General features: G+C 40.0%; 1 protein-coding gene across 1 annotated transcript in view; it reads left to right on the top strand.

Moving 5' to 3' along the window:
• Nucleotides 1-14,608, top strand: part of CFAP54 (cilia and flagella associated protein 54) — a gene marked incomplete at its 5' end in the record, with an annotated part of 331,419 nt that overhangs the window by 5,428 nt on the left and 311,383 nt on the right. Inside the window, 2 exon segments of the mRNA XM_081249749.1 lie at nucleotides 4,031-4,136; nucleotides 7,204-7,347. Coding sequence (XP_081105875.1) covers nucleotides 4,031-4,136; nucleotides 7,204-7,347 — 250 coding nt within the window.

Below are 14,608 nucleotides of genomic sequence, written 5' to 3'. Positions count from 1 at the left end.
CACAGAGAGACAGAGATGGGATGGGCGTGGGGCGGTTAGAGAGAGAGAGGGAGAGAGAACAAGCTCTCTGGTGTCTCTTTTTAGAATGGATTAATCCCAGTGGACTAGGGCCCCACCCTTATGACCTCATTTAACCTTAATTACTTCCTTAGAGTCTCCCTCTCCAAATACAGCTACACTGTGGATTAGGGCTTCAACATATGAATTTTGACGGGATGCACATATTGTCCATAACACCATTCTTATGTAGAAATTTATGAGATAGGACTGGATGACTGCTAAGAGAAATTTGGATTTTTCCTAGAAGCATTAATAATTTCTGAGAGAGGGGGAAGGAGTAAATATTAACTAAATGAGTGAACAAAACAGGCAGTGATCTGCTACCCTTTGAATTCTGATCAGAAACCATGTAGGAAGCATAGCCCTAAACTGACTGGGTATTTGAACCCTGGAACTCTCTACAGAAAAGCAAAAAAAAAAAAAAAAAAAAAACAAGGAATTCTTTTCCCTAGTCGTTTATATTCATTCATTCATTCTTTCAACAAGTGTGTATTGAGTACTGACATATACTAGACATTCACTACTCTTGGGGGCTGGGCAATGAATAATATACACGAGGTCCTTGCCCTCAGGGAGTTCATATTCCAGAGGACTGGAAGGCCCAGTAATATACTGGCTACGAGCATAGATGCACCCTGCCTCAGTTTCATCAACTGTATATTTTGGATACTGATATTACCCATCTCAGTTGTTGTGAAAATGAAATGAAAAATATTCATGTTGCCAAAAGACCAAGAATAGGCAAAACAATACTGAAGAAGAACAAAGTTGGAGGACTGACACTACCTGACTTCAAGATTTACTATAAAGTTACACTAACCAAGACAGCGTGGTATGGCAAAAGAATGGACAAATAGATCAAAGGCACAGAATAAAGAGCCCAGACTGACATAAATATAGTCAACTGGTCTATCACAAAGGAGTAATGTTAATACAATGGAGCAAAGACAGTCTTTTTAACAATGGTGCTGGAACAACTGGACATGCACATGTGAAAAATTGAATTTAGACACAGACTTTTTACATCCTTCCCAAAAATTAACTCAAAATGGATCACAAACCTAAATGTAAAATGCAATGCTGTAAAACTCCTAGAAGATAATGTAGGAGAAATCTAGATGACCGTGGGTTTGACAATGACTTTTTTTTTTTTTTTTTTTTTTCTTTTTGCGGTATGCGGGCCTCTCACTGTTGTGGCCTCTCCCGCTGCGGAGCACAGGCTCCGGATGCGCAGGCCCAGCGGCCATGGCTCACGGGCCCAGCCACTCCGCGGCATATGGGATCCTCCCAGACCGGGGCACGAACCCGTATCCCCTGCATCGGCAGGCGGACTCTCAACCACTGCGCCACCAGGGAGGCCCGACAATGACTTTTAAGATACAACACCAAAGGCACGATCCATGAAAGAAAGAATTGATAAATTGGACCTCATTAAAATTAAAATTTTCTGCCCTGTGAAAGACACTGTCAAGCGAATGAAAGCCAAGCCACAGACTGGGAGAAAATACTTGCAAAAGACATATCTGATAGGACTACTATCCAAAATATACATAGAACTCTAGAAACTCAGCATTAGGAAAACAAACAACCTGATTTAAAAAGGAAGCCAAGGGCTTCCCTGGTGGCGCAGTGGTTGAGTCCGCCTGCCGATGCAGGGAACGCGGGTTCGTGCCCCAGTCCGGGAAGATCCCACATGCCGCGGAGTGGTGGGGCCCGTGAGCCATGGCCGCTGACCCTGCGTGTCCGGAGCCTGTGCTCCGCAATGGGAGAGGCCACAACAGTGAGAGGCCCGCGTACCGCAAAAAAAAAAAAAAAAAAAAAAAAAAAAACGAGCCAAAAAACTTAACAGACATCTACCCAAGGAAGATACACAAATGGCAAATACATATATGAAAAGATGCTCTAAATCATATGTTATCAGGAAGATGCAAGTTAAAACAACAAGATACCACTACACAACTATTAGAATGACCAAAATTCAGAACAATAAGAAGACCAAATGCTGACAAGGATGTGGGTCAACAGGAAAATTCTCATTCACTGCTGGTGGAAATGCAAAGAGGTACAAGCCACTTTTGAAGACAGCTTGATGTTTTCTTACAAAACTAAACACACTCTTACCATATAATCCAGCAGTTGTGATCCTTGGTATTTACCCAAAGGAGTTGAAAACTTATGTCCATATGAAAATTTGCACAAGGATGTTAATAGCAGCTTTACTCAAATTGCTAAGACTTGGACGCAAACAAGATGTCTCTCAGTAAGTAAACTGATAAACTGTGGTATATACAGACAATGGAATATTATTCAATGCTAAAAGGAAATAAGCTATCAAGCCATGGAAAAAACATGGGTGAATCTTACATGCAGATTACTAAGTGAAAGAAGCCAATCTGAAAATGATACATATATATGATTCCAACTATATGACATTTTGAAAAAGGCAAAACTATGGAAAGAGTAAAAAGTTCAATGGTTGCCTGGGGTTAGTGGGGAGGGAGTGATAAACAGGCAGAGCACAGACGATCTTTAGGGCAGTGAAACTACTCTGTATGATACAATGGTGGATACATGTCATTATACATTTGTCCAAACCCATAGAATGGATAACACCAAGGATAAACACTAATGTAAACTATGGACACTGGGTGATAATGATGTGTCAGTGTAGGTTCATTAATTGTTAACAAATGTACCACTTTGGTGGGTGATGTTGATAATGGAGGAGGCTGTGCCTGTGCGGGAGATGGTGGTATACAGGGAATCTCTATACTTTCTGCTCAGTTTTTCTGTGGACTTAGAACTACTCTAAAAAATAAAGTCAATTTAAAAAAATGCATACAAAGAGTATAGTCCCAATGTTCATAGCAGCAGTATTTATAATAGCTAAGATATGGAAACAACCTGTGTCCTTCAACAGATGAATGGATAAAGAAGATGTCTTTATCACACACAAACGAGGGCACGCACACAATGGAATATTACTCAGCCATAACAAAGAATAAAATCTTGCTATTTGCAACAACATGGATAGACTTGGAGGGCATTATGCTAGGTGAAAGAAGTCAGACAGAGAATGACGAATACTGTACGATATCACTTCTATGTGGAATCTAAAAAATACAACAAACTAGTGAATATAACAAAAAAGAAATGGACTCCCAGACATAGAGAACAAACTAGTGGTTTGTTCTAGAAGGGGGAGGGGAAAGATGGAGGTAGGGGATTAAGAGGTACAAACTACTATGTATAAAATAAATAAGCTACAAGGATATATTGTACAGCACAGGAAATATGGTCAATATTTGATAATAACTATAAAATTGTGAATCACTATGTTGTACATCTAAAACTTATATAATATTATATATCAACTATACCCCAATAAAAAATAGTAAAATTAAAACCATTAAAAATGCGTATAAAGAACTATCAGTGCTTGTTATAAAGGAAACAATACTTTTAACCATAATTACGTTTATCAATAATTAGACATTAACAATAAAGCACATTAAAAAGAGCATGGACTTCCCTGGTGGCACAGTGGTTAAGAATCCGCCTGCCAATGCAGGGTACACGGGTTCAAGCCCTGGTCTGGGAAGATCCCACATGCCATGGTGCAACTAAGCCTGTGCACCACAACTACTGAGCCTGCGCTCTAGAGCCCATGAACCACAACTACTGAAGCCCGGGTGCCTAGAGCCCCTGCTCCGCAACGAGAAGCCACCGCAATGAGAAGCCCACGCACCACAACGAAGAGCAGCCCCCGATCCCCGCTCACCGCAACTAGAGAAAGCCTGTGCTAAGCAAGGAAGACCCAACGCGCCAAAAATAAATAAATAAATTTATAAAACCCCCCACCTGAATACTTTAAAAAAAAAAGAGCACAAGGTAAGTTTCAAAGTATTGCTTGCTAATTTAGGTTTTCTGCTGACTTTGAGGATATCATTTTACTTTATGATTTTTACAGTGCCACCTCTTTGTTTAATATCTGGACCAAATACGCCCCCCGGCTGCCAGCTGCCTATTACAACGAAAAGCTTCTGAAGGTTGGAGATAGACTTTGTGAAATGAAAGTAAGTACCTCCGGAGTAGAAAGAGCCCAAATGAAACTCATTTGGCTAATTATTATCTTTTTGATTTGATACCATTCCTATTTTACATGATTTGATTTTTTTTCTTAGAAAAATATAAGGGAATACATACAAATTTTAATGACGCACAGTAACCAAAAAAGTGTTCACTCTAAAATTTTGTGGTTGGGATTCTCCAGAGGTGAGAGATTCCTGAACAGAAAGACGGCTGGCGAAGCATAAGCACAGCCACTAGTTAACAGAGGGTGTGGTAGGCGCCCGACAGGAAATGCTGAGTCATCATGTTCCTACCTTATACAAAGGAGCCCAGACACCACTTCCTGTTGTTTTTCACATGGCTGTCCTTGCCCAGCAGACAACTCTCATAGCTCCTGGCCTTGCTGCTATGTTGCTTGCTTCCAGGTGCCTTGTTTTAATGACTTTCAGCTCCTTCTTTACATTTTGCTGTATGTATCAGTAATTACAGCGGTCATTCCATACATACCCTGTTTCTTGCTCGGTGTTGTATTCCAACCGACTTTGTGCCCTTTTTCTAGTTCTATAGCAATGCGGAAGTATTGGATTGCTGTGGACTCATAGACTTAAGTTTGATAAGACCACACCATGGCTGGGTTTTCAGTGAACGAAAATGTGAATTTTCCCTCTAAGGTCTGGCACAGGCCCAAATTATTCCAAATTAAATATGAGTCTTTGGCACACGTGGGATCCTTGGACTAAGAGTTATTTTACACAAAGTGATTTTACGCCAGACACCAGCAGTATTCAGTCTGTTACCGAGCCAGGTCCATTTTCCCCACGCAGAGAGCCAAATGCTGAGCCGCTGAGGTTTGCAGCAGAGAAAGAGTTTATTCACAAGGCAGCCAAGCGAAGAACGAGTCTCAGATCCGCCTCCCCTAAGGCGAGGGAGTTGGGGATATTTACGAGATATAAGCAGAGTGGTTTTAGGCACGGCGGGGAAAGATGACTGGAGGTACGGAAAATGGTGAGGTAGTCGGTGTTCTGCGCAGGTTCATCTGGGCTACGTGCTTCTGTGTATTCAAAATGGAGGCGTTTAGCAGGACCGGAGGGCGGAGTTTTCCAGCCTCTGACGTCAAAAGGCCATTCAAGGGTCACCTGCGCAGGCCCAGTTTTAGGGTCGGTGGTCCCAACCAGCCCCAGCCGGTTCGCCGTGGGCAAGAGCTGACTCCAAGTTCCTGTGAAACAGCCGAGCTGCGTGAAGCTGGGAAGTTATGCAATTTATGAGAGGAAAAAAGAAAGAGGAGAAAACAAAACAAAACAGAACTAAAGCGGGCTTAATCAGTTAAGGTAGTTCACAAACAAAGCGGTTTTACCAAGCCGTTCCCTTATCTGTTCTGTAAGACAAGCTTACGAATTTCTATTTGTCATGAGCTTCTGTTAACTCCGTGGGGGCAGTTTCAAGTCTTCTCAATCTAGTTTCTCAGCTTCATTTCCCTCCTCCATTTCTACTTTCTGGACTTGAATCTTTTTGGTCTGGGAGGGAAAGTTACCAATTAGAGGCTAAGATGTGGAGGAACTTTCATAAGGAAGCACTAAGATCTATTTTCTGCTGCCCAAATTAGAGAATCATCTTAGCTCCATGTAATTGGACCATACGGAGTTTGGAAAACCACAGAAAAAAGCCCCAGGTGAGATCCAACTTGTAAGCTATATTCATGTGAAGTGGAATAATAGTTTTGACCAGAATTAGAGGCGTGCCCCCCTATTTTTATGCTTCTGCTCAACATAATAAGAAGCTGGTGATACACAGCCCAGTTTGGGGTGGTTTGAGAAGTATCCAGGTGGTTGGAAGGAAGAAGAAGGAGCATTTTACAGGTTGATCAAGCAAGTTGATGTTGGGTAGTGGCTAAGGATTCAGAATATTTCAGGTAGGATATTTACAAATTTACCTAGAGGAACAAAGAAAAGGTTTTAACTACTTTTCAGTGACGGGAAAGTGGGCCGGTAAAGGTATTTGTAATCCTGGAAACAAACTTGAGTGGTTACTTTGGTTTCTAGAATCTAGTTTTATTTTAGTTACAGTAGAACTCATCTTGTTGGACCACGCTGGTTTTGAACCTAGATTTGAATTCATTATGTGAATCAAAGTTAGAGCGAAAAGATTCAGAATTAGTGAGCAAGTAACAAGTCAATAGAAATAGAAACAAAACAGCGTTTGACCGTGGTGCCTCCTGAGGGGTGAGGTCACCCAATAGGCAGTTCACACCCAGGGCAGCTGCTTTTCCTGGAAACACAGTTGCAGGGGAGGAAGCAGAGAAAGGGTTGCAGCTGAGTCATATGTAAAACCCTGCTTACATCCACCGCCCTGAAACTCTCCAGGTCAACTGTGCCCCGTGGGCTTCAGAAATGAGGCATCTGACTTTGTAATTGGAATGTAAGCATGAATTAGAACTAACGAGAATCATAGCAGCTCAGGCTTTTTTGATTCGTCTTGATGTAACTTCAGAGACTGTCGACAGATGAGCCATCTCATCCCCTGCATTTTTCTCTTCTCCCTTCTTTCTTTCCTTCTTTCCTTCCTTTTTTCTTTTTTCTCCCTCCCTTCTTTTCTCCCTCCTTCCCCCTTTTGTCCCTCCCTTTCTGCCCTCTCCTACTCTTTCTTTCTTTTTTGGAGCTTAGGAGGTATCAGAGAAGCAGGGCTGGTTATGCAACTCCTCTGCCTCTCTCACTGAGTTTGTGGGTTACCTTGATCTGTTGAGGTTAAACCTTTGTTTTTTGAGTATATCCAGGTTATTACCACACACAGTGCCCTGGTGAATATTCCCATCTTTGAGGTCATGATGGTCTCATCTCACAATTGGCTTGTTGTGAGGAGAATTAAATGAAATAATGCACATGCATTGCCAAGCACAGTGTCTGTTAAGTTTGTGTTTGGAAATAGTAGGGATAATGGTGTCATGGTGATTCTAATAGCAATAATAGTAGTAATCAACATTGACACTATTAAGAATAATATGAATATTACCTAATTTTAATAATGATAAGCAAAATGATATTTTGAAACCTTCATCAAGTCCTCTTTTTATTTCAGGAATATAAATTGGCCCTTTTACAGTGCTATGGGAGATATCTTCAGCAGTTCAGCATCAACTTTGACGAGAATAAAGCAGATGTGAACCAATTCAAAAGTGTCTTTTTTCCAAAAGGCTTTGAAGACAAAAGTGCTGCGCATACGGTAAGATGAAAGCAGTAGCTAAAATAGCTACCATTTATGATTATGCAATAGTCTGTCCTTTACTTGACAGCTTCTAAATGTCTTTCATTTGCTTAGCATGGTATTTACTTGTGTGCTGTAAGTTACTTAATAAATATTTTCTGTGCTGGATGAGAAAGTGCACTTATTAAATTTTGTAAAGATGCTTTGGAGATTGTGTCACTATAATCACTTATTCATCCAGGAGACAGTATTTATTATTATTATTATAACTAGTATTGGTAGAATGCTTTTAGTCTACAAAGTACTTTAGAAAACATTGGATCCTCACAATAACTCTGAGTTAGATACTGTTATTATCCCTATTGTACAAGAGAGAAAAAGAAAGCTAATCACACAGTATAATAAGTAGTGGCTCTGGAGAGGAAACATAGATCTTTTGATACAAAAGAAATTTTCTGCTTTTTTCTACTATACCAGTATTATTATGTTAATTGCTACCAATGAGTCACTGGTAGAGCAGTTACCATGTGCTAGGTAGTCTTCTAAATGCATTATATGAATTGTTATCTTGCAGCCTCATGGCAGTCCTAAGAGACGGGTACTATTATGCCTCTTTTACAGATGAAGAAACTGAGGCTTATTGGAGAGTGAGAAACCCAGCCCCCTTAAAGCAGTGGGCAGAGCTGGTGTTTGAACCCTAATCAGTCTGACTGCAAGGCTATGTTATTCCAAATTTAATGATTATTCTAGGCCTTGGAAACAACATGTGGTTTAATATGCAGAAAAGCTCAAGCATGTTTGAAGGCACATTCAGTTCGTAACATAGGTGCATGAATGAGAATACTGGGCAATGTGAGTGGGTGCTTAAATTGTATGGCGGGGACAGATGGGCATCCTGATACCAACAAATAATTCTTGGGACACCAGGTGAATGTCCTACAGTTCAACTCAATTCTGACCATCTACCCAGAGACAGTGTCAGATCCCACAGGTTAAGCGTTCAGTCTTACAAAACCACCTCCTCCCACTTCAGATGCCAGTTGCAAGCTCAGGTCATTACCTGTACTTCTGACTGACTGGCTATAAATCACAGGTTCCCGCGACCCCCTCCTTGGGCCCGATAATTTGCTGCAGTGGTTCACAGAACTTGTGGAAACATTTTACTTACTAGATTACAGGTTTATTATAAAAGGATATAATATAACTCAGCAACAGCCAGAGGGAAGAGATACATAGAGCAAGGTGTGGGGAAAGGGTGCGGGGCTTCCATGGCCTCTGCAGACACACCACTCTCCCAGCACCTCCATGTGTTCATCACCCTTGAAGCTTCCCAAACCCATCCTTTTGGGTTTTTATGGAGGATTCATAGCATAGTCATGACTGATTGAATCATTGGCCATCGGTGATAGATTCAACTTCCAGCCCCTCCCCCCTTCCCTGGAGGTCAGGGGCTGGGACTGAAAGTGCTAAACCTCTAATCACATGGTTGGCTCCACAGGCAACTAACCTCCATGCTTAGGCACTTTCCAAAAGTACCTCATGAACATAGCAGAACATATCTTTGTCACTCTTAACACTTACGAAATTCCAAGGGTAGACTGCCTGGTAGACTAAGGCTCATTTGTGTTACTAAGACTCTCCACTCCCAGTAGTACTGATGATTCTCTAGCCGAAATCTCTCTTCTGAACTCCCTATCTATCCAGTGAACATCATAAAGATCTCATACTTGTCGTGTCCAAAACTGAGCTCATCTTTTTTTCTTCCATAATTGGCTCCAGCCAGTAACCCAAGCAGGAAACTGTTGCAGACCTCTTCTGCTCTCTTACCTCCCACTTCTTTTTTTTTTAAACATCTTTATTGGAGTATAATTGCTTTACAATGGTGTGTTAGTTTCTGCTGTATAACAAAGTGAATCAGCTATACATACACATATATCCCCATATCCGCTCCCTCTTGCGTCTCCCTCACCCTCCCTATCCCACCCCTCTAGGTGGACACAAAGCACCGAGCTGATCTCCCTGTGCTATGTGGCTGCTTCCCACTAGCTATCTATTTTACATTTGGTAGTGTATATATGTCCATGCCGCTCTCTCACTTCGTCCCAGTTTACCCTTCCCCCTTCCGTGTCCTCAAGTCCATTCTCTACGTCTGCATCTTTATTCCCGTCCTGCCCCTAGGTTCTTCAGAACAAATTTTTTTTTTTTAGATTCCATGTATATGTGTTACCATACAGTATTTGTTTTTCTCTTTCTGACTTACTTCACTCTGTATGACAGTCTCTAGGTCCATCCACCTCACTACAAATAATTTCGTTTCTTTTTATGGCTGAGTAATATTCCATTGTATATATGTACCACATCTTCTTTATCCATTCATCTGTGGATGGACACTTAGGTTGCTTCCATGTCCTGGCTATTGTAAATAGAGCTGCAATGAACATTGTGGTATATTACTCTTTTTGAATTATGGTTTTCTTAGGGTATATGCCTAGTAGTGGGATTGCTGGGTCATATGGTAATTCTATTTTTGGTTTTTTAAGGAACAGTCATACTGTTCTCCATAGTGGCTGTACCAATTCACATTCCCACCAACAGTGCAAGAGTGTTCCCTTTTCTCCACACCCTCTCCAGCATTTATTGTTTCTAGATTTCTTGATGATGGCCATTCTGACTGGTGTGAGATGATATCTCATTGTAGTTTTGATTTGCATTTCTCTAATGATTAATGATGTTGAGCATTCTTTCATGTGTTTGTTGGCAGTCTGTATATCTTCTTTGGAGAAATGCCTATTTAAGTCTTCTGCCCATTTTTGGATTGAGTTGTTTGTTTTTTTGCTATTGAGCTGCATGAGCTGTTTATAAATTTTGGAGATTAATCCTTTGTCAGTTGCTTCATTTGCAAATATTTTCTCCCATTCTGAGGGTTGTCTTTTGGTCTTGTTTATGGTTTCCTTTGCTGTGCAAAAGCTTTGAAGTTTCATTAGGTCCCATTTGTTTATTTTTGATTTTATTTCCATTTCTCCAGGAGGTGGGTCCAAAAGGATCTTGCTGTGATTTATGTCATAGAGTGTTCTGCCTATGTTTTCCTCTAAGAGTTTGATAGTTTCTGGCCTTACATTTAGGTCTTTAATCCATTTTGAGCTTATTTTTGTGTATGGTGTTAGGGAATGATCTAATCTCATACTTCTACATGTCCCTGTCCAGTTTTCCCAGCACCACTTATTGAAGAGGCTGTCCTTTCTCCACTGTACATTCCTGCCTCCTTTATCAAAGATAAGTTGACCATATGTGCGTGGGTTTATCTCTGGGCTTTCTATCCTGTTCCATTGATCTATCTTTCTGTTTTTATGCCAGTACCATACTGTCTTGATTACTGTAGCTTTGTAGTATAGTCTGAAGTCAGGGAGCCTGATTCCTCCAGCTCCGTTTTTCTTTCTCAAGATTGCTTTGGCTATTCGGGGTCTTTTGTTTTTCCAAACAAATTTTGAAATTTTTTGTTCTAGTTCTGTGAAAAATTCCAGTGGTAGTTTGATAGGGATTGCATTGAATCTGTAGATTGCTTTGGGTAGTAGAGTCATTTTCACAATATTGATTCTTCCAATCCAGGAGCATGGTATATCTCTCCATCTATTTGTATCATCTTTAATTTCTTTCATCAGTGTCTTATAATTTTCTGCATACAGGTCTTTTGTCTCCTTAGGTAGGTTTATTCCTAGATATTTTATTCTTTTTGTTGCAGTGGTAAATGGGAGTGTTTTCTTGATTTCATTTTCAGATTTTTCATCATTAGTGTACAGAAATGCCAGAGATTTCTGTGCATTAATTTTGTATCCTGCTACTTTACCAAATTCATTGATTAGCTCTAGTAGTTTTCTGGTAGCATCTTTAGGATTCTCTATGTATAGTATCATGTCATCTGCAAACAGTGACAGCTTTACTTCTTCTTTTCCAATTTGGATTCCTTTTATTTCCTTTTCTTCTCTGATTGCTGTGGCTAAAACTTCCAAAACTAGGTTGAATAAGAGTGGGGAGAGTGGGCGACCTTGTCTTGTTACTGATCTTAGTGGAAATGCTTTCAGTTTTTCACCATTGAGGACAATGTTGGCTGTGGGTTTGTCATATATGGCCTTTATTATGTTGAGGAAAGTTCCCTCTGTGCCTACTTTTTGCAGGGTTTTTATCATAACTGGGTGTTGAATTTTGTCGAAAGCTTTCTCTGCATCTATTGAGATGATCATATGGTTTTTCTCCTTCAACTTGTTAATATGGTGTATCACATTGATTGATTTGCGTATATTGAAGAATCCTTGCATTCCTGGAATAAACCCCACTTGATCATGCTGTATGATCCTTTTAATGTGCTGTTGGATTCTGTTTGCTAGTATTTTGTTGAGGATTTTTGCATCTATGTTCATCAGTGATATTGGCCTGTAGTTTTCTTTCTTTGTGACATCCTTGTCTGATTTTGGTATCAGGGTGATGGTGGCCTCGTAGAATGAGTTTGGGCGTGTTCCTCCCTCTGCTATATTTTGCAAGAGTTTGAGAAGGATAGGTGTTAGCTCTTCTCTAAATGTTTGATAGAATTCGCCTGTGAAGCCATCTGGTCCTGGGCTTTTGTTTGTTGGAAGATTTTTAATCACATTTTCAACTTCAGTGCTTGTGATTGGTCTGTTCATATTTTCTATTTCTTCCTGATTCATTCTTGGCAGGTTGTGCATGTCTAAGAATTTGTCCATTTCTTCCAGGTTGTCCATTTTATTGGCATAGAGTTGCTTGTAGTAATCTCTCATGATCTTTTGTATTTCTGCAGTGTCGGTTATTACTTCTCCTTTTTCATTTCTAATTCTATTGATTTGAGTCTTCTCCCTTCTTTTCTTGATGAGTCTGGCTAATGGTTTGTCAATTTTGTTTATCTTCTCAAAGAACCATCTTTTAGTTTTATTGATCTTTGCTATCGTTTCCTTCATTTCTTTTTCATTTATTTCTGATCTGATCTTCATGATTTCTTTCCTTCTGCTAACTTTGGGGGTTTTTTGTTCTTCTTTCTCTAATTGCTTTAGGTGCAGGGTCAGGTTGTTTACTCGAGATGTTTCCTGTTTCTTAAGGTGGGATTGTATTGCTATAAACTTCCCCCTTAGAACTGCTTTTGCTGCGTCCCATAGGTTTTGGGTCCTCGTGTCTCCATTGTCATTTGTTTCTAGGTATTTTTAAATTTCCTCTTTGATTTCTTCAGTGATCACTTCGTTATTGAGTAGTGTATTGTTTAGCCTCCATGTATTTGTATTTTTTACAGCTCTTTTCCTGTAATTGATGTCTAGTCTCATAGCCTTGTGGTCCGAAAAGATACATGATACAATTTCAATGTTCTTAAATTTACCAAGGCTTGATTTGTGACCCAAGATATGATCTATCCTGGAGAATGTTCCATGAGCACTTGAGAAAAATGTGTATTCTGTTGTTTTTGGATGGAATGTCCTATAAATATCAACTAAGTCCATCTTGTTTAATGTATCATTTAAAGCTTGTGTTTCCTTATTTATTTTCATTTTGGATGATCTGTCCATTGGTGAAAGTGGGGTGTTAAAGTCCCCTACTATGATTGTGTTACTTTCGATTTCTCCTTTTATGGCTGTTAGTATTTGCCTTATGTATTGAGGTGCTCCTATGTTGGGTGCATAAATATTTACAATTGTTATATCTTCTTCTTGGATCGATCCCTTGATCATTATGTAGTGTCCTTCTTTGTCTCTTGTAATAGTCTTTATTTTAAAGTCTATTTTGTCTGATATGACAATTGCTACTCCAGCTTTCTTTTGATTTCCATTTGCATGGAATATCTTTTTCCATCCCTTACTTTCAATCTGTATGTGTCTCTAGGTCTGAAGTGGGTCTCTTGTAGACAGCATATATATGGGTCTTGTTTTTGTATCCATTCAGCCAATCTGTGTCTTTTGGTGGGAGCATTTAGTCCATTTACATTTAAGGTAATTATTGATATGTATGTTCCTATTCCCATTTCCTTAATTGCTTTGGGTTCGTTAGTGTAGGTATATTCCTTCTGTTGTGTTTCTTGCCTAGAGAAGTTCCTTTAGCATTTGTTGTAAAGCTGGTTTGGTGGTGCTGAACTCTCTCAGCTTTTGCTTGTCTTAAAGGTTTTAATTTCTCCATCAAATCTGAATGAGATCCTTGCTGGGTAGAGTAATCTTGGCTGCAGGTTTCTCTCCTTCATCACTTTAATTATGTCCTGCCACTCCCTTCTGGCTTGTAGAGTTTCTGCTGAGAGATCAGCTGTTAACCTGATGGGGATTCCCTTGTGTGTTATTTGTTGTTTTTCCCTTGCTGCTTTTAATATGATTTCTTTGTGTTTAATTTTTGACAGTTTGATTAATATGTGTCTTGGCGTATTTCTCCTTGGGTTTATTCTGTATGGGACTCTCTGTGCCTCCTGGACTTGATTAACTATTTCCTTTCCCATATTAGGGATGTTTTCAACTATAATCTCTTCCAATATTTTCTCAGTCCCTTTCTTTTTGTCTTCTTCTTCTGGAACCCCTATAATTCAAATGTTGGTGCGTTTAATGTTGTCCCAGAGGTCTCTGAGACTCTCCTCTGTTCTTTTCATTCTTTTTTCTTTATTTTGCTCTGCATCAGTTATTTCCACTATTTTATCTTCCACCTCACTTATCCGTTCTTCTGCCTCAGTTATTCTGCTATTGATCCCCTCTAGAGTATTTTTCATTTCATTTATTGTGTTTTTAATCGATGCTTGATTCATCTTTAGTTCTTCTAGGTCCTTGTTAACTGTTTCTTGCATTTTGTCTATTCTATTTCCAAGATTTTGGATCTTGGAAATAGAATCTTGGATCAGCTTTACTATCATTATTCTGAATTCTTTTTCAGGTAGACTGCCTATTACCTCTTCATTTGTTAGGTCTGGTAGGTTTTTATCTTGCTCCTTCACCTGCTGTGTGTTTTTCTGTCTTCTCATTTTGCTTATGTTACTGTGTTTGGGGTCTCCTTTTTGCAGGCTGCAGGTTCGTAGTTCCCGTTGTTTTTGGTGTCTGTCCCCAGTGGCTAAGGTTGTTTCAGTAGGTTGTGTAGGCTTCCTGGTGGGGGGGACTAATGCCTGTGTTCCGGTGGTTGAGGCTCGATCTTGTCTTTCTGGTGGACAGGTCCACGTCTGGTGGTGTGTTTTGGGGTGCCTGTGGCCTTATTATGTTTTTAGGTAGCCTCTCTGCTAATAGGTGGGGTTGTGTTCCTGCCTTGCTAGTTGCTTGGC

The sequence above is a fragment of the Mesoplodon bidens genome, assembly GCF_964165515.1.
Source record: "Mesoplodon bidens genome assembly, chromosome: 11".
Lineage (NCBI taxonomy): Eukaryota > Metazoa > Chordata > Mammalia > Artiodactyla > Ziphiidae > Mesoplodon > Mesoplodon bidens.
This window is presented reverse-complemented; position numbering and strand designations above follow the sequence as displayed.